The following is a 22798-nucleotide window of genomic DNA, read 5'->3' as shown; positions in this document are numbered from 1 at the left end:
AGAACCACAATCACGAGATAAAGCGCGGGAATGATAAACAACTCTTTCTGGTTTAATAGTGATACATAGTAACAGTGTACTAGGGAAGAGACTGGATAGAGCAGATAGTAACAAACAACAGTCAGGCAGGTTTACTTACTGTTTTACTGTAGCAGCTCAGCTGATCTTTACTGTCACAATAATGATTGAGACCAAGAATGTAAATACATAATCTGTCGTAGAAGTGCCTTAATCAAATGTCTGTAGCTAGTTACTTTTTACTGGAGGAAGTTGAGTCGCGGCGTGAACAATCACCTTGGTTCAGCCTGAGTCATACTATTTACAAAAGCTGATGGCATGAGATTCCGAAAGAATGACAGAACAAGGGGAAAGAAACATCGTTTGTTTTATTAAATCGACACAAATATACAAGTCCTAAAAATCTGAGAAGCAAAAACAACCAATTTCACTTCAATACAAAATGATCCTGCTATTCGAGCATACCATACATGAAAGGTAAAATAAACCAAGTTTTAAAGTGGGTGGGCATCATATGTGAAATTACCCAGCTCAGACAGGTGTATAAAAACAGGTACTTCAAAGTTCAAAGAGCAGAACCAGGGACAGAAATCAAACACGCCACAGGTACAGGTTTCAGTTACTAAGCATGGCTAAAAAAAGAAAATAGCTGAGTATCAAAACGTTGTGTAGTTCCAGCTGGTGTCTGAAGCCGTAATTATGGAGGAAAACAAACCATTTTTTTTGAGGGAAAACATAACAAGTGAACATATGGACTCTGGCAAACAGATGTTTTTACAGATTTTTTTGTTTGTTTTGTTACTCTCGGCCATTGTTCACCTCGCTTTACGTGACGGGCTTGCGCAGTCGAGACAGACGGCTCTTTGGATGCACTGCTGCGGCCTGCCCCTGATGTGCAGAGAGGGTCAGAGAGGGGTGGGTTAGTGCAACGGGGACGCCGTGCACGTGCAAGGCGCACACACAGACACGCAGTCCAAAACCCTGCCCTAACATGCCTTGTCCTGCACACCATTCTGCAGTATTCTGGACTTCGATTCAAAATGCAATTTTCCCCACACAGTCAGCATAATGAAGCTGAGGGCTAATTATACACTGCATGCTAATGCTGAAAACTGTACAAATGCTACAGCAGAAAGCTTCTAGCAGAACATCATGCACTGGAACCCCAATATATAATATATCCTGTAGTACTGCCATTAAAATTCAACAGTAAATAGATTAAGCCTGGCAGGGCAGTATAATACAACAATCATTTATCGGTCCTTGTGAATTTGAAAGCTTCAGGCATAAACTTAACATTATAATTATTACACAATAACACAAGTTGGATGTTGAATGTTTTCCAACTGTAGCTGCCATGCTGCCCTCTGCTGCTCAGTTTGTCAAACTACATCATCAGAATCACAATAAGCCAGTGTTTCTCAATCCTGCTCCCGGAGAACCACCCACCAGGGTACTGCTGGTCAATCCCACCCAGCTTACAAGCTATCGCCTTCATTAATAGGCCATTAAGAAACTCCTGATGCTAATTAAGGTCAGACTGGATCGACAACTGCAGGAGCAGCACTGAGAATCACAGCAATAAAACTACACTGATTTGACCAACTTCAGAAATCTAACACACAAATTATTAATCCCCAAGGGGAAATCAAGTTAACAAAGAGGTCTTCCAAACACAAATTTAGATTTAAATGTGGGATATAGTTAAAATTCTGAAATGTCCAGAAATCTAAGAAGTAAATATAAATTAAATTAAAAAAAACACACACACAAAAAAAAAAAATCTATGCAGTAAGTTGACAGCATTAAACACGGACGTAGACGGATTCCCCGGAAGGTACCTGTACAGCCCGACAGTATCCATTTTTTATTTGGATGTTCGTGGACCCAACGCTGGGTGAAGAAGAGGAGTCGACCACTAAGTTAATTACGCTACAGCTCTGCACTCTCGAGACAAACGGCATTAGGGCGCAGGATGGTGAAGCAGCACATTTATGTCGGGGGATATGGGTGCGAAGAACAAACCGAGACTGTAATTAGACTTCGGGATCACCTGGGAAATGCAGCAGGATTTCACAATGACAACTTCAGATTATTTTTTTTTTGTATAAAAAGGTGACATGGGTCGGGGTTCGTGACAAATGCTGGCTAGCGGAACAAGCGTCACCGGTATGAGGGGGGAGGGGACGGCGGACAGGCCAAAGTACCTCCAGCTCAGGGTCTGCGTTACTCATCAAGCTACTTCAGTCTTCAGAGTATACTTACGCTGCACCATCGAAAACAGACACGCACTACAATAAATGAAGGGGGAGGGAAAAAAAAACAAGCCAATCGGAAGGAGAGGGAGAGAGGAGGCGGGTAGGTTCACCTACCTGGGCCTGGTCTCAGGTCCTATCACATCTGTTTTAATTGGACTGAGTGTCACCTTCAGAATGCCTGTCTTCGGTGGTGCCGTTCAGCGGCGCCGTGCCCCCCCCCTCCTCGGCATGAGGCTTCTTGCCAGCCCGCTTCTCGTCGCTGCCTCGGAGTTCTTTGGGGGGGGGAAGCAGCCAATCAGAGTCAAGGTTCACTCCCCTCATTGTTACGATTGGCCACACAGAAGTATACGCTCAGCTGACACTCTGACCAGTGACTTAGTACTGTGACATAGACGTTCACCTTTGTCTCTGGATCTCCTGTCCCTGTCTTTGTCCTTGTCCCGATCCTTGTCCCTGTCCCGATCTCGGCTGCGGCTCCGGTGCTTCGGCCTCCGGTCTCGGCTGCGAGAGCGAGGCCTCCTGTCTGAGCGTTCCCGGCTACGCCGTCTCTCTCTGCTCCTAAAGGACAGTGCAACTGAGTTCTGTATGCTTCTGGGAACTGGTGGAGAATTTCTGCTAGTGATTCCCCCTAAATGCCATTCAGACTAACCCTGACTGCCGGCGCCCACTAGTGTTTAGCTGAAGTACAGCGTGTGGTACCTGCTCCGCTTCCGCTCCCTGTCACGCTCCCGCGATCGGCTCCTCCTCCGCTCCGATGTCCTGCTTGAGTGGCTGTGCCGGCTGCGGCGGTCCCGGTCTCTGTCCCGGTCGCGGTCTCTTTCTCTGTCTCGCTCGCGCTCACGGTCTCGCTCCTTTTCCCTCTCCCGCTCCTTTTCCTTCTCCCGCTCCTTCGCTTTCTCCCGCTCCTTTTCCCGCTCCTTCTCCTTCTCCTCCTCCTCTTTCTTCCTCTTCTCCCTTTCTTTCTCCCTTTCCTCTCGCTCTTCCTTCTCCTTCTTGCCATGGTCATCTTTCTCTGGTCCCTCAGACCGTCGGCGCAGTTTTTCCTGGACACCAAGAACAAGATTTCACACACACACACACACACACACACACACACACACACACACAACCCAATGGCTACAGGCTGCCTCCCCACATACCTTGAGCTCCTCCACAGTGGACTTGATCTTGGCATAACCCATGTGCTGCTTGCCCATCAGGTGGTCATCTACTCTGGACTGGGCATCACCCACGATGAGGAACGCCCCGCACACCTCACAGACCTCCATCTGCTTCTCCTGAGCCACAAAGCTCTCGATGGTCTGGAAACAAGCAGTCAGAACTGTGATATAGATGATCTCAGACAAACAAGTGAGAAATGCTTAATAAGGCTGGGAGATGCACATAGTCAAAACCTTTGGGGGGGGGGGGGGGTGGCAGGGCATGGGAGTTCAAATCCCATCCTCAACAGAATAGTCATGTGACACTTCAGCAAGTCCCTTAAAACGCCCCTCATCTCAAAAACAGTGCAGGAGTGTCAGATAAACAGCCTGATTCTGCACTCAGATCCTAAGCTTTGGAGGCAATACTGTGTGTGTGTGTGTGTGTGTGTGTGTATGTATGTCTATCTGTGTGTGTGTGTATGTCTATCTGTGTGTGTGTGTGTGTATGTATCTGTGTGTGTGTGTGTGTGTATGTCTATCTGTGTGTGTGTGTGTGTATGTCTATCTGTGTGTGTGTGTATGTCTATCTGTGTGTGTGTGTATGTATCTGTGTGTGTGTGTGTGTGTATGTATCTGTGTGTGTGTGTGTGTGTATATCTGTGTGTGTGTGTGTATCTGTGTGTGTGTGTGTGTGTGTATATCTGTGTGTGTGTGTGTATCTGTGTGTGTGTGTGTGTATCTGTGTGTGTGTGTGTATCTGTGTGTGTGTGTGTGTGTGTGTGTGTATCTGTGTGTGTGTATGTGTGTGTGTGTCTGTGTGTGTGTGTGTCTGTGTGTCTGTGTGTGTGTCTGTGTGTGTCTCTCTCTCTCTCTCAAAAGAGAGCAAGGTGGAATATGCAACAAAGACCACAAAGACCACTCCGATGTACAGACACCCTCCAGGTTATGAGAGCCCATGTTATAATGTTTTGACGATCAATGCATGTTTTTCACTTTCAGTACATTATTCAATAAATTACATTTATTCAAATATTACAAATATTCCACACTTTATTATAAAGTAGGCTTTGTGCTAATGAGTTTGACCAACTGTAGGGTAATGTAAAGTGTTCTAAGCATGTTTAAGGTAGGCTAGGCTATGATGTTTGTTAGGTTAGGTGTAATGTATTAAAATGCATTCTTGCCTTACAATAGGATTATCGGAATGTAACCTCATCGTAACTCTGGGAGGGTCTGTACTTTTGCAAATGACAAGTAAACCATGATTTCATTATCAAATCACTACCCTTGTCAACAAGCACCAAATTTCTACTTACTAGTATACAATTATAAATTGGTCATGAACGTGCACTAAAACTTAACAATGAACAGTGGTAATTAAACACTGGTCTCCCAGTGAACACGATGGCATAAAATGGGGTCAGTAACAGGAGTGTAGGAAGCAGAATGATGGTCTGCATCCCCCTTCACTTGGCATGTTATGCAAGGCAGATGTATGCAGACCATGTGAGACACACAAACCAATGGGACGAGAGACTCACCGAGGGGGCGGAGCTGAGTAGTTCTCGGTCATCCTTCAGCTGCTCCACCAGCTTCATCATTCCCTGAGCTTCCTCCACCTTGCCTTCGCTACCCAGCTCCTCGATCTGCTCAGCAACACGAGCGAACACCATGGCAACAGGGGATAAGGCTTCTAATTATCTGGACGTTAACGTAAAGACCCCAAAGAGCCAATTCACTATAAATACTCAATTGTATAAGTGAAAACGAACAAACACACGCCAAATTATGTTAAACGCCAATTACGACATATAAACTAAAAGTTATGCTAATCAGCTTCAATTCACTTTAGTGCTATAAGCTAAGGAATCGCCCCCTAGTGGAAACCCCAGGAAGGACAATTTAGCCCAGCAGATACTGGACCTGAAGCAACAGATCTTCAATCTTCTCTGTGAGAACCTGGGCCTTCTCTTCATTCCTCCCTGCTGACCCTGGTCCCTGCTGCAGAAACATCTCCATTTTATCTGCATCCTACTTTAAAATGTACAGACGCTCCTCTACTTGCGGCCGTTCGCATCTTGAAATGTTCGTAAATCGTTATTCGACATCATTTTAAGGGTATACGCAAGTACGAATGACTAGGATGCTGGGAGTACGCACGCTACGCTACTGCGCGGTAGGAGTAGCAGCCAGAAGTCGTACTAGGGGAAACTGGCGCGCAGAAAGAAAAACTGATGATGCGGACAGGAAACGGGAGCCCAACGAACACAATTTGGACTAGCAGTCCTCTACGTTCGTATGTCTGATAGTTCGTACGTTGAAAGTTCGTAAGTAGAGGAGCGTCTGAATATAGCTATAAAAACACAGGCTATACACCCATAATTAAGAACAGCTCTTTAGCTCTGAATCACGCTGTTTACACACTTAGGTTTATTTTTGGAGCTAAGCCACAGACACAGCCGCATCTAAAAACAGCAAACAGAAACAACCATTGACAAAGATTTACAACCTTACGCTGCAATTTTAAAAAATTTGTTAAGGCTGCACAGCTCTACAAATCAACTGTACATTCCAGACCACGCAACAACTTTCTGTAAGAAGAGTGGAAAATTGCAACTTAGTGCTAAATTAAATAAGAACCATAACTTTTTCCCCTCATTAACAACAAGGTATTTCAATCAAAGGCTAACGGTCCCCGACTCAATTGATGACCAGAGATGCAGCAACAGGACAGACAAGGCAGGAAATCGCCCGGGGCAGTGAGCCAGAGCAACCAATCACAGCATAGATCGCAACAAATAGTTTGCTCTATTAGTCTACTGATGTATTCTGTTTTTCCACAAAAGTAAAAATGGCATTGAAAAGTGAATGGCATTTACTAAATTGACTTTATTGATATCATTAATTTAGACTTTATGCTAAAATAATGGTAATAAAGTGTACCATGCTGAGGAAGGCTGAGTTGGTGGGGCCCATAGAATTTTTTTTTTTTTTTTTGCCTTGGGCCCCTAGATGCCTGTGATGAGACTATCACTAAAAAAAACTGAAAAGCAAAAAACTAAAACTGAAGTTATAAATACATTTCAAGAATCTGACTTGAATTCGTTTCATGAGTTCCAATTTAGCTTTCAGTCGATTTCAACAGTACGGTGCTGTCTGTCACCGAGACCAGCTTAAGAACCCTTTTTGTGAAGGCGGCATACCCCAGAGCTGGGCTGGGACTGGGAGAGGGACAGGCGGGCGTGACCCCGGCGGATGCGCCGCTCCACCTCTGCCAGCAGACTCTGAAGGTAGCGTAGGAAGTCTCGCTCATAGCCCTCCTTCATAAAGCGGGAGCTTTTCTCATACCTGCAGCACAGGGGCCCGTCGGGATTAACAAACACCCAAGAGGGTCAAACAGAGAAGGATAGAGAACACTAGACATTAAGATTTGGCACTTGCATCTTCCGTAGGTTTTCATCGTGGATCTTGTCGCAAGGACCTAAAAAAAACCGAAATGTAATTTTAAGTAAAATCTGTGAAAATGTAATGTAGCAGCTCGAGCATAAAAATCGCGTGCGGTGTATTGCGTGGTCCAGCTACTTACCTAAGTCTGATCGTGTATTTGTGAATAACTCTGCCGGGCAAAATCCACACAGGTAGTACTTGCAAACCTACGGGGGGGGGGGGTGGTGGTTGTTTTTTGTGGGTGGGCAGAAAAAATCGGCATTACATAATGAGCGTGTAATTCCGCCATTCTCTAACACGAGGAAAGTAACCGCAGAAGTGGGGAACTGACAGTGAGACGTTTAAGCAGATCCGGCAACACAACAAAGTTTGTGTCACGATTGCCCTTTGCTGGCCGGCTGTATAAAACAACGCTGTCATTTATAAGCATGTGTTTAAATGAGGCCGACAGAGACTAAGTTAAAATAAAGAGGTAAGAATGAATATGATGTGTGACCGGCGCAGAACCGGCAGCGTTTGGGTCTGGACCGAGTCGGACTCACGGTCTCGTCGTCCCAGTGCACGTTGCAGCGCTTCTCATTAGGGGCCAGGTTCCGGTCCCTGCCCATCAACTCGTCCAGCAACTGCGCCGCCGAAAGCATGCTGCCCTGCACATAGACGCTCAGCGCACACCTATTTAGCCCCGTTGAAATCACCCCCTTTTTCTACGGCAGTGAGGAAGCCGATCTGGATTTAGCGACAAAATGGCAGCCGGCAGCAGCGACGGTACGGCAGATGTTACCCATGATGCAGCGAAGCGGGTTCAGCTGCTGGAGGTCGCCCGCGAGGAGAGCACGCCGTGTCCTGGACTGGAGGTCCATGCGCATAAGGCGTAGACGTGCACTTTATGATGACTTCTTTTTAAATATTGCATATACAAAGTACAAATTTTTTATGATTATTTATAAGTTCATGCTTGCCCCGAATATAACGTGGGAGCTGAAGACGGTCTACTGTAAATGTAAATTGGGATGTCCGTAAAATGAAGACAGTTAACGGTGATTTCATGGCTAATATCAAGTTTAAAAACATGACTCAGGAACGAAAATTATGTGATGAAAATGTCTCCCGCATGCAGAACTAGAGGAGTCTTGCGCTATCGTGGACCTTTTAGATTTAGGTCTGTAGCGTTTTCCTTAATAGTATGATTTTAAGACCTCATTTATTTATACCCTTACGTTCAGATGAATAATTGGATTTTTTATTATGTATTTCAGTGCAGGAAAACCCCCCAACGTGTAGTATTAAAGAAATATTAAACGTTTGCAGTTACTTAAAAAATATGTCTATTCATAACCAATGTAACGTGTGGAGACCTGCCTTTGCATTGCATAATTTTTTTTTGTAAAAAGCGAATAACCTGTGCCGAGGGTTTGTGTTTACCCTGACATCTGCTCTGGTAGTTCTGTTTTTATTTGAAATGAAACTGAAACGCTTCGTTTCTCTTCACACCACTAGGGGGGGCCTTTAAATCGGGGCTCTCTAAACTTGGTATATTTAATCCACTGACATTTTTGCAATGAAAATTACGCATCTATAGGAGGAGACATCGGTTGAATATGATGTGCGTAAATTCTTTCAGTGTAATTGAGTTTTTATGAACAAATAAATGCCTCAGTTGTCATTCCCTCTCACACATCTGGTTAGTTCCACTGCAGGGTGATTCCTCATTACCGATGGCACATAAAGGCCCCTGACCTCACCCAGTCACTCTCAGATGCCACACTGCACAAAAACCAGTGATTTGGTGACAATGAAAAGAAAAAAAAAAAAGCTGCGTTACTTAGTTTGCAGGTGATTTCTGCTCCTACAAGTAATCCTTATAGTTTTACGGCCCAGAGGAATGAGAAAATGACGCGAATCTGACATGTGATTGTCACCACTGCCTTGTGAGGCTGGCAGAGTCCTGCTCTACCTCATTGGCTGTCGCGTTTCATCCAAAGTCTGGGCCAATAAGCTAGTGTCATTCATAGCATTGCTATCTCCATTCTTTCACATAGTGACAACGCTGTAGATGAGTGAGGCTACCCTTTCCATGCATGGATCTTGACTGCGCTGCTCCCTGGGTACTCCTATAGGTTGGAGGGCGCAGCGCTCGCCCCTGTGGGCCCCCGCTGTCAATCTAGAGGACAAAAGCGTCTCTACGGAGGCTGGGGCTCATGCTACTATTCATACGTTGGCTTCGCTTCAACACTGCCAGAAATCTCGACCCATTTCCCAGGGCTCGGATGTGCCACATCATGTCAGGATGCTTGTCTGTGGTTTTCCAGTAAAAAGTCGGTTTAAGGTGCGCAGATCTCTCCCCAAGTTGTGAAATCGCTGATTTTGGAGCCTCGGGTCACTCTTATGGTGGCTTTGTCATTACTGATGGTTGGGGTTAGAGTAGCGTAACACTTTACTCCTCATCATTCACATCATGTCCACCCTAAATGCCATAATGCAATTCAAACAGCACGTTATGGAAAAGGAGGCGAAGGGTCTGTTCCTGCACCTGAGAGGCGATTGTGAAAGGAGGCCAGGTGACCGGACGCGGGCAGAGGTCCAGACGCCTCTGCAGTCCGGCCCAGCTTGCTTTCACGACCCACTGCATGGCTTCATCACCCGCTCACCCCATCTGCGCCCCGCGGGGTAGAGAATGCAATGTCCCTGCCCCCCCCCCCCAGTGGCACTGGGGCCCCTCAAATGCTTAAACGGTACAGGAACCAGGACTCTGACTGGGTGATGTCTGGTGGGAAGCAGCGAGTCCTCCTGATTTACATCAATATGTGACTTTGAATCTGGACGTGTATTTAAGTACAAAAAGATTCGAAAATGGCATCATTGGTTCAGTAAGACTCCACACATATATACATGTACATAAAATTTCAAGTCCAAAGGCTTTTTTTCCTTTGAGTCGGGAGGGTAAAGGACTGCGGTCCTGACAATCCTTTGGAAATATGAGAAAGATTTTAAAAATTATGAGATGTACAAATGAGGACCTTTATATATGATGCAAGGCAATAATTTACTGAAATGTCAAGATCTGAAGTTATGCTCTGTTATGACACTGTATACATTATAATGGCTGCATATAGATATACAATAAATACTGTATAACTAACTCACATAAATCCAGTATCCCAGTGCTTTGCATGTGGGTTATATACTGTAGCCTGTAGTTTTTAAATAATTATATCTTATTTTCGGGATTTCATTTGAACAAGTTCCACTTTCATATCAGCAGGTTGCCATAACCATGTCTTTTATACTTGATTTAATAAAAAAAATAATTCAATGAAACCTAATTAATTAACGTTAAACATATACATATTTCTTTAGAGATTTATATTGGTGTGTGAGAGAAAAATAGGACTTTCACCTCAGAATAAAATTTATTTAATTTTTACAGATGCAAGTACTTGGCTTACCCAATAACAACCCAGATCCATAAACAAGCAAAGTCCCTACTGCCGCACTTAACAATGCAACTAGAGAAAACGTCGATTAAAACACTTTACGAGTTTACAACTCACCAGCAATCCCTCCCTCAAGTTCTGAATAGCCAAAGGTCCATTAAGCCCGGCGTCAGTGCTCACCTAGTTTTACAGTCCCTGTTACTCGCGCTACCATGACGTTCGAGTTAATATTTCACAGTTGGGGACACCGATTAAAAACTGTGTGCTAGAAGTATATTTTATAAACCTGTTTATGGTTCACCATTAGATTACAATCCGGTTCTGGATAGTGGTTCTAATATAACTGAGAACAGTTTCAGATAATTCATATAACAGCCGATTTTGTCTGGAAAAGCGCGACATTTTTATTAAGCTCTTAAGTGGACTCAATCAGGTTTAATCAGGAAAAAAATCAATGCAAAAAATGTGCAATGCAGAATGCATAATTTAATCTGTAAGGCACATTAAAAAACCGATCCGCGGCGGTTTCATCTGCACCCCCCCATGTAACTGCGAAGACTTAACGGAGTTTTCAAGCAATTTCTAAAGTCACAGGTGTCCCGCCAGCTGCAGCCGAAGAGTCGGCGTGTATTGTAGGACTGATGTCTTTTCCAAGTTTACTTTCTAGGAATCAAAGAATAACTTTGACTGAAGCGCAGAAGATAAAGTAATAGGGCATAAATACCGCGACCTAATCTAGACTATTAAACGAGATGCACGGGACGGGAGGAGTTTCACAGATCCTTGCGCTCCGCGCAGAGTACAAGTACTCCTCCTATTATTCTCCATCATTATTATTTTGATAGGTTAGATATCGCCCTTTGAGAATAAAACCAACCCGGCGACCGAGCCGAAATCGAAGCGTGCTTTTGTCCCGTCTGGCCGCCGACCGCGGAGCGCCGAAGGGATGTGGTGGCTGCTGTTCCCCCGCTGGATCTGGTTCTTTGTTGGACAGAGCTTCGTGCTGCTCCTGCACGGCCGCTCGCAGGCCGTGGCTCTGCCAAAGGTCGCCTACTCGCATGCGGGCATGTGTCCCAACGAGATGAACCCCAACCTGTGGGTGGATGCAATGAGCACCTGTACGCGAGAGTGCGAGTCCGATCAGGTGAGTCCGTCTCCCATCGGTCTCTCGGCGCTCGGGGGGCGGCTAGAGGAGCGAAAATGAACAATGGCAAAAGGCATCAGTCTGCCGGACACACAAAGGGGTGCCAAAAATCAAAGTATTTGCTTACAATCCAGTTCATTTTAGGCGGGGAAGTTAAAATGATTCCCTTACTAACGGTTCGGAGGAGGCGAAGATTAAATCAAAATGACCACATTTCAACAAATCAACATAGAAAAGTTTAAACTCCAGAAATCGTGCACGAGAAAGTCTTAATTAAATTATTCATCATTATGTTAATAGATACCACCCACTCACAAAAAAGACGCTATTAATTAAACCTCGGCCTCCCTCGGTCTCCGTGTTTTCGGCTATACTTTTACACGGCACTAAATGCATACACCAGCCGAATACTTTAATATAAATGGTATTTAAGTGGGCGCTGCTGTATTAAGTGATATGAATAACATTTAATCCTTAATACATAAAGTATTACATTACCCAGTAAAACTATATTGTGTTAGACTGAGAATATTTCAAAATGAAAAATGAGTTATAATGAAAATGGAAATTTGTTTCAGAAACTTTGGCCGTTAGTGAACACGTTAGGAAATATTTCTTGCAATGTTTTAGGAAACTGTTCTTGCATATTGCTGTAGAGAGGCAAAGGAGGGAGGTGAGTTTGGTACTTTGCCCGCAGGACTGCGAGCCGTTCGAGAAGTGCTGCTCCAACGTGTGCGGCAGCCGGAGCTGCGTGGCAGCGCGTTACCTGGACGCGCAGGGCAGGAAAGGCCCCCTGGGGATGCCAGCAGGGGCAACATGCGACCGCTTCATGTGCCCCCAGCAGGGCTCGGAGTGCGACGTCTGGGACGGCCAGCTGGTGTGCAAGTGCCGCGACCGGTGCGAGCGGGAGCCGCGCTTCACCTGCGCGTCCGACGGCATGACCTACTACAACCGCTGCTACATGGACGCCGAGGCCTGCTCTCGCGGCGTCTCCCTCACCGAGGTCGCCTGCAGGTTCCACCTCGCCTGGCCGGACGCCAGCCCGCCACCAGCCGAGACCACGCCCCCGCCGCCGACCACGCCACCGCAGACCACGCCCCCAGATGCCATCCCTCCGAGCCTGACGGCCGAGCCCACCCACCAGTCGGTGCTGGAGGGCGACACGGCAAGCTTCCTGTGCGAGGTCACCGGTCGCCCTGTGCCCCAACTCACTTGGCAGAAGCAGGCAGGGGTGGGGAAGGAGAATGAGATCATGCGGCCGAACTACGTCCAGGGGAATGTGGTGGTGACCAACGTCGGCCAGCTGGTCATCTACAACGCCCAGCCGCAGGATGCCGGCATCTACACCTGCGCCGCGCACAACCCCGGGGGCTCCCTGCAGGCCCACTTCCCCTTGTCGGTGGTCAGGAGGGGGTCTGTGGAGAAGGAGGAGCTGCATACGAACAGCTCGCACTTCCCTGTCGACGAGTGCCGGAAGCCCCCCGATACGGACGACTGCGGAGGCGAGAGCCCCAGCTGGTACTACGACGCCAAGAAGGCCGACTGCTTCGCCTTCACCTATGGAGGCTGCGATGGCAACGGGAACCGCTTCGAGAGCTACGAGGCGTGCGCCCGGGCTTGTGGCTCAGACGCGGCCACGTCCTGCCACCAGCCCTGGTTCCAGGGACCCTGCAAGGCCTACGAGCCGCGGTGGGCGTACCGTGCCGAGAAGCGGCGCTGCGAGCCCTTTGTGTATGGCGGCTGTGGCGGCAACGGGAACAACTTCGCCAACAAGGAGGCCTGTGAGGCGGCGTGCCTATCCCAGAAGGCCCGGGGCTGCCGACAGTGCAAACCACGGCAAAAGATGGCCACCAGCTTCTGCAAGAGCGACTTCGTGGTCCTGGGCCGCATGGCCGAGCCGACCGCGGACCAGGATTCGGGCCATGTCTTGGTCACAGTCGAGGAGATCCTAAAAGACGAGAAGATGGGGCTGCGATTCCTGGGCCGGGAGCCGCTGGAGGTCACGCTGCTGGACGTGGACCGCGGCTGCCCGTGCCCCAGCGTGAGCGGTGCCACAGGGCAGCTGATCATCATGGGCGACGTTCACCAGGGTATGGCCGTCTTGCAGCCCCACAGCTTCGTGGGACCGTCCAATGCACGGCGCCTGAAGAAACTACGCGAGGTGATCCAGAAGAACTCCTGCGATGTTCTCAAGGAGTTCCCAGGAGCCCAGTAGCCTCTCACTACCATCTTATGAAGCTGCCAGCCAATACGCTTCCGGCATCCAGCCCACTACTTAGCAACCCTTCCTCACTATTGTCCAATGAGCAGCCGAAACAAATACCTTCTAGATGATTCTTTGGGAATCTAGCACCAAATGGACACCGTTCTACAGCCCATACTGTTGGAAGATCTGTTTCCAAAAAGCAGTTCAGTGACTCTCAAACTGGTCTGAAAACATTGATCATTCTCACCGTTCGGATTCCGGACTTTTTCAAAATAATAATATATAATTTGTTTCACTTTCTGAAAGATGAAACACGCTAGAAATTACTAACTTTATAAGTAGTCTTTTCTACTCTGAATGAGTATTTTACCCTGTTCTCACTACCTATGTTTCTTTCACACATCTCACTGGCTTATTATAATATGCAATAGGCTTTTATTTGTAGAACACTTACATTATTAATGGTCTTAATAGAGGCGAAAAATGAAATCGCACATACAAATTTTCAGAGAGCATTTTGTGGAAAGCTGAAAATCATTTGAGGCAAACCAGCTGTTCGTGAGTCGTGGTGAGAAGGTCTGAACTGCTTATTTTCATGGGGTAACATCCTGATCACATGAGAAAGTTAAATAACACGTTATTGGACAGCAAACCCGCCAAGCTACCCCAGCTGTCCTAAAACGCGGCGCTTAAAACACACTACCCCTGACGATTCTCAGTTGAAAACTTAGCTCTTATTAAGCACTTAAGCACATATGCTAAAGCATCCATTTTAGTTAAACTAAAATGATTCTTTGTATTGCTTTTACGATATTTTCTTTGTGTTGTTAAATTTATGATCTGTAGCTCGTGCCTTAAAGTCTAATATGATAGGTGATTAAAGAACATAAGTGTAGAGTCAGACAGTAAACTGCCAGCATTAATCTGCAGCCCAGTGCAGTAAAAAAAAAAAGTTGTAATATATTCCCTCAAAAGGCGATCACTTAAAATCCCAGTAATATTGACTATAGTCCCTATATTTCTGTGCCTGGCATTAATTTTGTGTTTATTTATTTTGTTGTTATCTTAATTAAGAGCAAAATAACAACCACTTCGTTTATCTTAAAGGCATCTGGAATTTTATCATTAAAAAATCTGTTGAGAGCAAATAAAAAATGTAAAAGCAGTAATTCCTCTGTCGCTCTTCTTCCATTGTCCTGAAATGTCGTTCGTGTCCTCATACATAGATAAAAGCGTTTCCCCTCCAGCTGGATTCTGAGCCATCAACGCAGATTCGTATGAAGGTCGGTAGGATATTTTACGACAATGAAACCCCCGCTGATAGGTTGCCCCCAAGGTCACATTCCTCCTCAGAAGTGGGGTGGGGGCGGGGAGGGGGGGGTTTCAGGGCCTTGCCTTGCTGGGGGTTCTGAAAAGGGCTGTGTGTGAACAGCGTCCGACCCTTAACGCTCATTTATAGTTTGTTTGGGCTGTGTTCGGACACGTGGTACTATGGTGTGGAAACACTGACACCTAGTGTCAAAGACACTAATGGCTTTAATGATTTTTTTTCTCGTTTTCCGTATACGACAGTATAGAAAATTCTGTTAAATCAGAAAATTCAGCTGCTAGTCTCAACTCTAAAAATACAAGCATCATGGATTATAGTGGTGATGGATTGAGCTCAGAACCATTAGCTTGGTCTCACTTGTCGAAGTTATACAAAGGGCCTATTTTTGTATAGCAATATTTATTGCACTCTGAATGGGCAAAAATCATTTTTGCCACTAGATGTCAGTATTTCACAACAAAAATTAGGAATATAACATAATAGATATTTCTTAAAATAATCGAGGAATCTGCAGTGGCTATTAATTTAATTTCTTACATAGCCCACAACGAATTTAGCAAGGGTAGCGGAACATCAGAACAACTGTGTTACCTATTTCTGCAATTTGTATTTATGGATTTTTATGATGCACTACTGACATACATTCAAAAGTAATTATCCATCCATATTCCAACCAGTTTTCCATATATGTATATACTCTAAAAGCTTATATCCAACTTGAAACACTTCCTAATCACTGTTTTACTGGCTACATTCTGATGAGCGCATCATAAATTCTGCATTCTAGATACGCGACTAACATAGGCTACTTGCGGCAGTGGTAACTTATCTTCAAGTACTAGAGTTAGCCCAGGGGCAGTCGGGTACCTGAATCCGTTCAGAACCCCAGCGCCTGAGAGTAAAGCCGGAATACAGCACTCTCCATTCTGCATGTATATGTGCAAGACCTGTCATCTTGAAGGACATCTTGCCAGTCTCTATATCCCCAGATTACCGCAGCCGATCCCCAGGGTCAAGACTTACACTGTGAAATACACACGCATGCAGAGGCTAATGCAATTAGTTGACAGATTTACACAAGGGGGTAGTATCTGAATTTGCTTACGGCAAGCTGTCATTTTAACCCAAACAAGCAACATGGATTATCAAAATACAGGATGTTAGATATGTATGCAATACAGGTAGCATAGCGTAGAATTCAGTAAGGAAAAGAAAACTGGAAGGAACCTAAAACTTGTGAAACGGTCGTTAAATGAAGGGCTCCGATCGCACGAGAACATGAGTTTTTTCTAAGCAAATCTTGCGGATTCCCATCTGTACACAAAACCTCCAGCATTATGTGCACAGTTTGAAGGATATTCTGTGCTGCTCTCAGCAGCCAGCAACTATTTCATGATTTGGCCTTCAAATTTCCTGAAATTATGCGCGGCTATATAAAAAACAGGGTTGGTACTGTCCTTATTAATTACTTTGAGAAATGATTATTTATTTATTTATTTTGGGGGGATGGGCTGTTAATCTATTAATCTCCTAAACACGAAAGCCTTAATCACTATACGGAGCTGCATCTGCCTTGCGGGACGTTATTGGTTTGGCCCCCACGGCAGGTCGCCCGTAGCAGGCTACTCTTGGCGCACGGTTGCGTTGGGTTTGTATGTACATCAGTACTTCCGTTAGGCAAAGACACGTAAGAAAAACATGATTAATTAAGGGTTATTGTTATTATTTATAATCATCACCAATTACCCCTTTACTTACACAATTTCTTATCCAAGGTGAACACATTTTAGATTTTTTTTGAAAATTCACTATATCACTACAATACACTACATTAATAGGTAATATTTGATTGCAAATAGCCCTGCTGATCAACAATGTTAACTATTTTACATAAACATTATTAGCAAGCTTGCTAGCGGCGGTATACGAGTTCTCCGTGTCAGCCAAAGAGCCCGTTAACAGATTACCTGTGGCGCGCTAAATCCGACTGTTAGATAGTGCGCTCATGCTGTACATCAGCCCCCGTGTGCTACGCCTATATCCATTAGCACCCGATTTAACCAGAGTGCGCTGTTTTTGCCTTAGCCGTGGCATGCTAGCTCTCAGCAGCCGTCCCCTCCAGCCAGACTGCCAAAAAGCACTCATATTTATTGCTGATTAATTCTGCCAGAAGCAAGGCTGGTTATTTATAGCCGGTTTTGCATTTAGATTGAATTCCAGAGGAACCCACGCTGAAGGGACTCTTCATGTCAAAATGGGCCTTTACTGCCAGCCTTCCAGGACTTTATCTTACGGCACACATATATTACATAAGGCAATCCCAGTAATGTATCCTGGGTCAGGGATTAAAGAGCCGGGATGGGTGAGAGAGGATAAGATAGGAGAAGTAGAAGAAATGATCTGGTTGACTCCGCATGGCAGGATTTAAAAATCCAAGCACAAGTGCACACACATTGACGCAAGTTAATACTATTATTTATTATTAATTTTTCATTTTATTATTTTGATGTTTTGGCAGTTTCTACCTACCAATGTCAACGAGCGCGGGAAAGTGACTCACAGAAGCTAATATACGTTATATTTTATTATTACCAGCGAAATCATAATTATCTAAGACGCCAGACCGTAATCTGCGTCATGACAAAGATGAATTAGCGTACCTCGGTTTTTGTGGATGCTGGCGTGATCTGCGAACATTAGATCGGTATGAATTTATCAGTACAGCTTGGCAGCCTTCCACAGAATCATGGTCACCTAATGTTTTGTATCGCTAAAACCGTTTAATTCACATTTTGTTTGTGTGCTTGCTTGCTTTCTTGCTTGTTTGTTTAAATGTTCAAAATAACAATGTAACCATTCAAACACATTTACTCTTTACAGCGGTAGTACATTTCCTTATAGAGTGGGATGGTTCTTATGACTTATTACCATATAAACATTTATTTTACGCTGGCAGCTAAGCATACCCCTCACCATCCGAAAGATTCAACCATAAATACTAATATGAAGGATTCTTAAAACACATATAGTATAGATTTCACAAACGTCTCTGCAATGCACTAGTGTGTAAGGTGAGTATGAATTGTGTAACATTCTTGACACGGCAGTCAATGCTAGGAACATCCCAGGATATCAGAGCCCCCCCGCCCCCAAATAATAAATGTCATAAGGTATCTGTAAGAACACCTTCTACAACAATCAATATTACACTATAAAAGAAGTCCGCCCAGTTATTTCTGTATGTATAGCAGTCCAGTCACACAGTAATTCCACTGCAAATCAGCAGGTCCCACATCATTAACAGAGATCTTTCCACAGAAATATTTCTTTTCAGAAAGTCATTTAGATATTTCTTATACACCCTGCTGCTTTTCGCCATGAGAAATTTCTCACACAAGAAAAAAAGTTTAAGCAATTCTATTTCAGACACCCTTATGCCATATACTGCATGATATTGCATTTGTGTGTTTGACCAGGAACCCGGTATTAGTTTTCACCAAGGTTATTTTTCTCGGGACACGATATTTATTAAACTGTGGTCCTGAATAACCGTGCGGAAGGCACGAAAGGCCCTCCGACTGTCAGCGATTCCCTCTTCTGGGCCGAGGCGTCACACCGCCATGTGGGTGCATTACATGTGGGAGAGACCTCAAAAACACAATCACAGTGGCAGGATTTGTATGAACCAAATGGGGGGGGGGGGGGGGAACAGAGCAAGAAATGAGTCCAATTCCTATGAATGAGAAGGGAAATGCAACCTCTCTCAAACATGCACATTTCCTTGCTTCTTGGCTTGGTGTACACAGTACTTGCTCTTGGTAAATAAAGCAATTTTCCACTCAGTGCACACTTTCCACAGGTAATTCCCAGCTCAATTTGCGCCTGCGTACCACACACATATTATATCAGCTGATAACATCCGGAGAAATGAGGCTATTGGCTTCTTTCCAGAGCACAATTCTAGGTGTCCTTGAACTGAACATCAACGAGAAGCATGCTAGTCATCGGACCTTTTATTATTGGCCCACCGCTGCTCGGTTACGCCTGGAATGATTAACAGTCTTGGAACATACCATCTAGAGATGAGGGGAGTGAGTATTGACTCCAAGCCTGCTCCTCTGTGGTGTTTTGGTACGTGCCTGTGAGGTTCTAAATTTCTGGCCATGAAAAATACTGAAATAGGACTTCATGGTATTACTGGGAATGTAAAGGATCAAGCTTCATACAGTCTTTAATTTAAATAATTTACTTTTCTTTCCTGAGTTTGGCTTCAGGGTTACTACGACCCTGTGCTGGAAATGCAGTTGTGGAAGATCGGTGGATATAATCAAGAGTATTAAAAAAGGTTTTTCTAGAAACGTAAGTTAACATGCATATAAAAGTAAATCAACAGGTTTTATTGAGCTTCTTTGAAATACGCATCCATTTACAAACGTAAAACTTTTTAGCTTATGACCCTTAAGTTTAAAATTTGCTCGAATTAGCTTATTTCATTTTCCCCGATAAATAAATTGGCTTTCCCCTGATAAACTATTACTTCCCTTTCCCGTAGAAACACCTCTCTCGTGAAACTGCAAATGCCAAAAGGCAATAAAAAATAATAGCAAAACCACATTTTATATCTCCCGTTCAGGAACGAATAGTTCATTATTGAAATCTTGGTTAATATAATGCATATCTTACTCCTCTCATATTATAAATGGTGGAAAATTGATAGATTTACTGTAAGACGCTATATATTTTTTGGCCGGAGTAAATTATACGAATAACAACAAGCCGTTGGCCCTCCAGCCTTCAATCAACTTGTCAGCATTTTTGCAAAACGTGGGAAACGAAATGTTCTTCTCTCCTAGCATCAGTCCTTTTGACATCAGTCACCCGAGAAACGCTCTTCCGGCTGTTTCCGCCAGTGTCCGTTGGCGAGCGTGACGTAGGCCCTACCGTCACGACGTGTGGTTTATTTACATTACTACAGACTTTTCACTTTGAGAAATAATATGCAGGGCATCTGACTTGAGGACACATCATTTGCATTTATGCTGAAAATCAACTGTAAGGCTTGATTTTGTAGCTGAGGGGGCTCATTGTACTAGTACACTCTTACGTAATGTATAATTAACCAGAAACTAAGTGTTAGTTACGTACCAATCCCGTGTTTGATCATCATTAAACAATCTTAACGTGTATTTAACGCATTTACTATATATGCTAATGATTTGCACTTTAGTTACTGACTTACTTGTGCCCCCTCAGATGAAGTGTAATTACCACTCCTACGATCCAGGATCCAGTTCAGTTAGACCAGTGCCACTGGACAGCCACTCCTGCGGAGTTGTGCATGAATGGCCTATGGTTGGTGCCAGAGCCAGGATTTTTAAAATACCGAGGTCAAAAGTGTTAGCCCTTCCTAGGTGTGCCCAGTAATGGATTATAGCTACTGGAGCTGCACAAAAAAATGGTATTCTCAATGGTAGGTACTGGCATGCCTATGGTATACTGGAAATCATGTGTAACTGGTACATTGTCTTACAATAAGAAGAATATTATTATTATTAATAATAATGTTTTATTTATATAGCATCTTTTTCACACTCACGGGTGCCTTGTTCTGTGTTGTCCCAGAGTGATGTCATAGATAACCAGGAACATATTTTGATAGGAGGTTATTGAAAATGGATGGATAGATGAAAAACAAACAGGAACAAACCTCCCGTACATCAGATGTTCACTGTAGTTTGTTGCCAAGGAAGAAGCCTTGCACCAGGGTTTCATTATTCTGCTCTGTGTGTCAGTGTATGTGCACTGGAAGGCACTTCTCCATAAAGGAGTTATGAGGAGTTATGGGGAGTTATGGGGAGTTACGCCTCTGAGAATAGTCATGTGTGCTGGATATAAATGAATTTTATTCCTTTGGAGAAATTCTCCGAAGTTTTATCAGCGAAGGCCTTAAGGATGGAGAAGGCTTGCAAATATTTTTTCTTCTTCTTTATAGGGTACAATGAAATGTATTTTGCTTCACATTTAGGCTTTGTTATTCCAGACCAATAACAATGTAATTAAAACCGCACTCAGATACTAAACAGGAGCAACATTCTCAAGGTGCACAGGAAAAAAGCTGCACTGGCCTGACTGTAAATATAAATAAACCAAATTAAAAGACCATTTTGAAGTGAAACATTATGGACAAAATGTGTACAAAGACTGTACATTACAGGAGGACAATGGTAAAACTAATATTGCAGTTGCTTCTTGATTTTTTCCATGTAATATATGTAGGCTAATTTACCAGCCAAATCACTTATACAAACATGTCACTTTGTTTAAGGTGAGTCCCGCATTGTCTCTTGTTCCCAGGTGTTTTCCTCTATTATGAGGAAGAGCTTCTTTGTTGTTTTGTTGGATTAATGAAGGACTAACCTCTATTGTCATATTTGGATGTCTACACTGGATAGTGTTGCAGCCCTAATTCTTTAATCTGGACCAAAAAATGGGTGGCGGTGTCGAATGGGTGTTTTAAATTGCAGCCGCACCCCCTTAGAATAATCCGACACATTGTTCGAAGGGTTTTTTTTTCACAAGGCCCTCCACGTTAAGCCAAGCGTGAGTCACACTTGCAATAACAAATAGAAAAATAATGGCATTTAGGAGGAAAACTCGCTGCCACGCTGCAGATATTAAGGCTCTGGTTAGAATTTTGCCTCTTAGTCGACTTGGTTTAGCTGTTTGGTGAACAACTAGTGGTAGGTGAAGACAGTGAAACAGCAGTAATATGACTGACAATGTAATGTTTTATTGTGCCTCTATGTATCCCAAGGACAATTGATTTGCTGTATAATTTCATATTTAGTTTAATTGGCCACTGATTAGTTCGTCCTTCTGTGCCTGCTGGTCTCGTGATGTTTTCATAATCATTTACCCGCTTCGGTTTATGCTAATTACATAGAAAATTGCCTAATTCCAGAGACACATTAGGCATAAATTTATATTTTGGAATAAAAGAAAAAAAAAATTGTGACTTTGAAATGCTTGAAAAAAAAGAGAACACTCATTAGGTAGCGATTTGCACGGTGCGTCTAAGTGCTGGTCTCTTGGCCTCAGCGAGGACGACCGGATCCTCAAAGCTGACATCACACACTCGGCATACATTTATGCTAAATTACTGTGCTGCCACGTGTGTGCCAGTCCTCCCACCTCCTTGCTGCATAACGCCGTTTCTATCTCGCAGACTCATGCATCTTTCCTCACCCTGATTGTTTTCCTCGTGAATGTCAGGTGCCAGGTTTACATGTTCACGGAAGGACCGGGATCGCTATGGAAAAATACACCTGGAACTCTGGGTTACACGTGATTGGCAGCCGTTACACACGGCTGGTCATGTGTCAGCCACCCCCCCCCCCCCCCCCCCACACACACACACACACACACACACACACAGGGGGGGGGGGGGATGGGGGTGCACTCTTAGCCTGCTCACACCCACAGCCATGAGTCAGAGCCAGGCTGCATTCAGCTGCCTTTCTGTACTTTCTCTGGAAGGATTAGGGACAGAATGCTTAGTTATAAAGGAATAAAATTTATTAAGATGCAGATATACGATTGAGATACACAGCTCCACCATTCAAACACTGCAGAATGTGCAAAATGAAGATGGCGATGTCTGACCAAGCAAGCAAATTCATTCTTGTGCACCTGTCCAGAATGTATATACTTATAATCTATGCCTCCATTCATATGCCATGAGTGTTTACTTGGTGCAAGGGTGAAATTAACCTGGTGGCTATTTGAGGAAGCAGAGGCTATAACAGCGGGGACAACCTGC

At 44.4% G+C, this 22798-nt stretch overlaps 2 protein-coding genes across 5 annotated transcripts; one reads left to right on the top strand and one right to left on the bottom strand.

The window, feature by feature from the left end:
* Nucleotides 1-368: 368 nt before the first annotated feature.
* On the bottom strand, nt 369-7659 carry LOC111856034 (luc7-like protein 3). 4 transcript variants are annotated; one of them, XM_072704786.1, is made up of 11 exons: nt 7408-7658; nt 7005-7071; nt 6860-6899; nt 6622-6766; nt 5342-5419; nt 4960-5064; nt 3416-3577; nt 2976-3319; nt 2677-2834; nt 2391-2548; nt 369-2284 (listed from the first exon to the last, which is right to left on the bottom strand). In XM_072704786.1, exons 1-10 carry the CDS (start codon nt 7504-7506, stop codon nt 2424-2426), a joined length of 1323 nt encoding a protein of 440 aa, XP_072560887.1. In that variant the 5' UTR covers nt 7507-7658; the 3' UTR covers nt 369-2284; nt 2391-2423. The 4 variants fall into 4 exon arrangements, with proteins under 4 accessions (XP_072560887.1, XP_023691422.2, XP_023691424.2 ...); XM_023835654.2 differs by having other exon boundaries at nt 369-906; XM_023835656.2 differs by having other exon boundaries at nt 369-2548; nt 2677-2831; nt 7408-7659.
* Nucleotides 7660-10856: 3197 nt separating this feature from the next.
* Nucleotides 10857-14818, top strand: LOC111855936 (WAP, Kazal, immunoglobulin, Kunitz and NTR domain-containing protein 2-like). Its single transcript, XM_023835454.2, has 2 exons — nt 10857-11443; nt 12141-14818. The coding sequence occupies exons 1-2, from the start codon at nt 11246-11248 to the stop codon at nt 13656-13658; spliced, it is 1716 nt and encodes a 571-aa protein (XP_023691222.1). The 5' UTR covers nt 10857-11245; the 3' UTR covers nt 13659-14818.
* Nucleotides 14819-22798: the final 7980 nt, after the last annotated feature.

This window comes from Paramormyrops kingsleyae, chromosome 22 (assembly GCF_048594095.1).
Source record: "Paramormyrops kingsleyae isolate MSU_618 chromosome 22, PKINGS_0.4, whole genome shotgun sequence".
Taxonomy (NCBI): Eukaryota; Metazoa; Chordata; class Actinopteri; order Osteoglossiformes; family Mormyridae; genus Paramormyrops; species Paramormyrops kingsleyae.
The sequence above is the reverse complement of the archived record's forward strand: the minus strand, read 5'-3'. Positions and strand labels throughout refer to the sequence as shown.

Coding starts and splice junctions, on each gene's coding strand:
- LOC111856034 (XM_023835655.2), bottom strand. CDS start 7,506: ATGCTTTCGGCGGCGCAGTTGCTGGACGAGTTGATGGGCAGGGACCGG. Junction 2,835..2,975: donor AGGGAGCGGAAGCGGAGCAG/GTACCACACGCT, acceptor ACTGTCCTTTAG/GAGCAGAGAGAGACGGCGTA. Junction 2,549..2,676: donor CAGGAGATCCAGAGACAAAG/GTGAACGTCTAT, acceptor CCCCCCCCAAAG/AACTCCGAGGCAGCGACGAG.
- LOC111855936 (XM_023835454.2), top strand. CDS start 11,246: ATGTGGTGGCTGCTGTTCCCCCGCTGGATCTGGTTCTTTGTTGGACAG. Junction 11,444..12,140: donor GAGAGTGCGAGTCCGATCAG/GTGAGTCCGTCT, acceptor CTTTGCCCGCAG/GACTGCGAGCCGTTCGAGAA.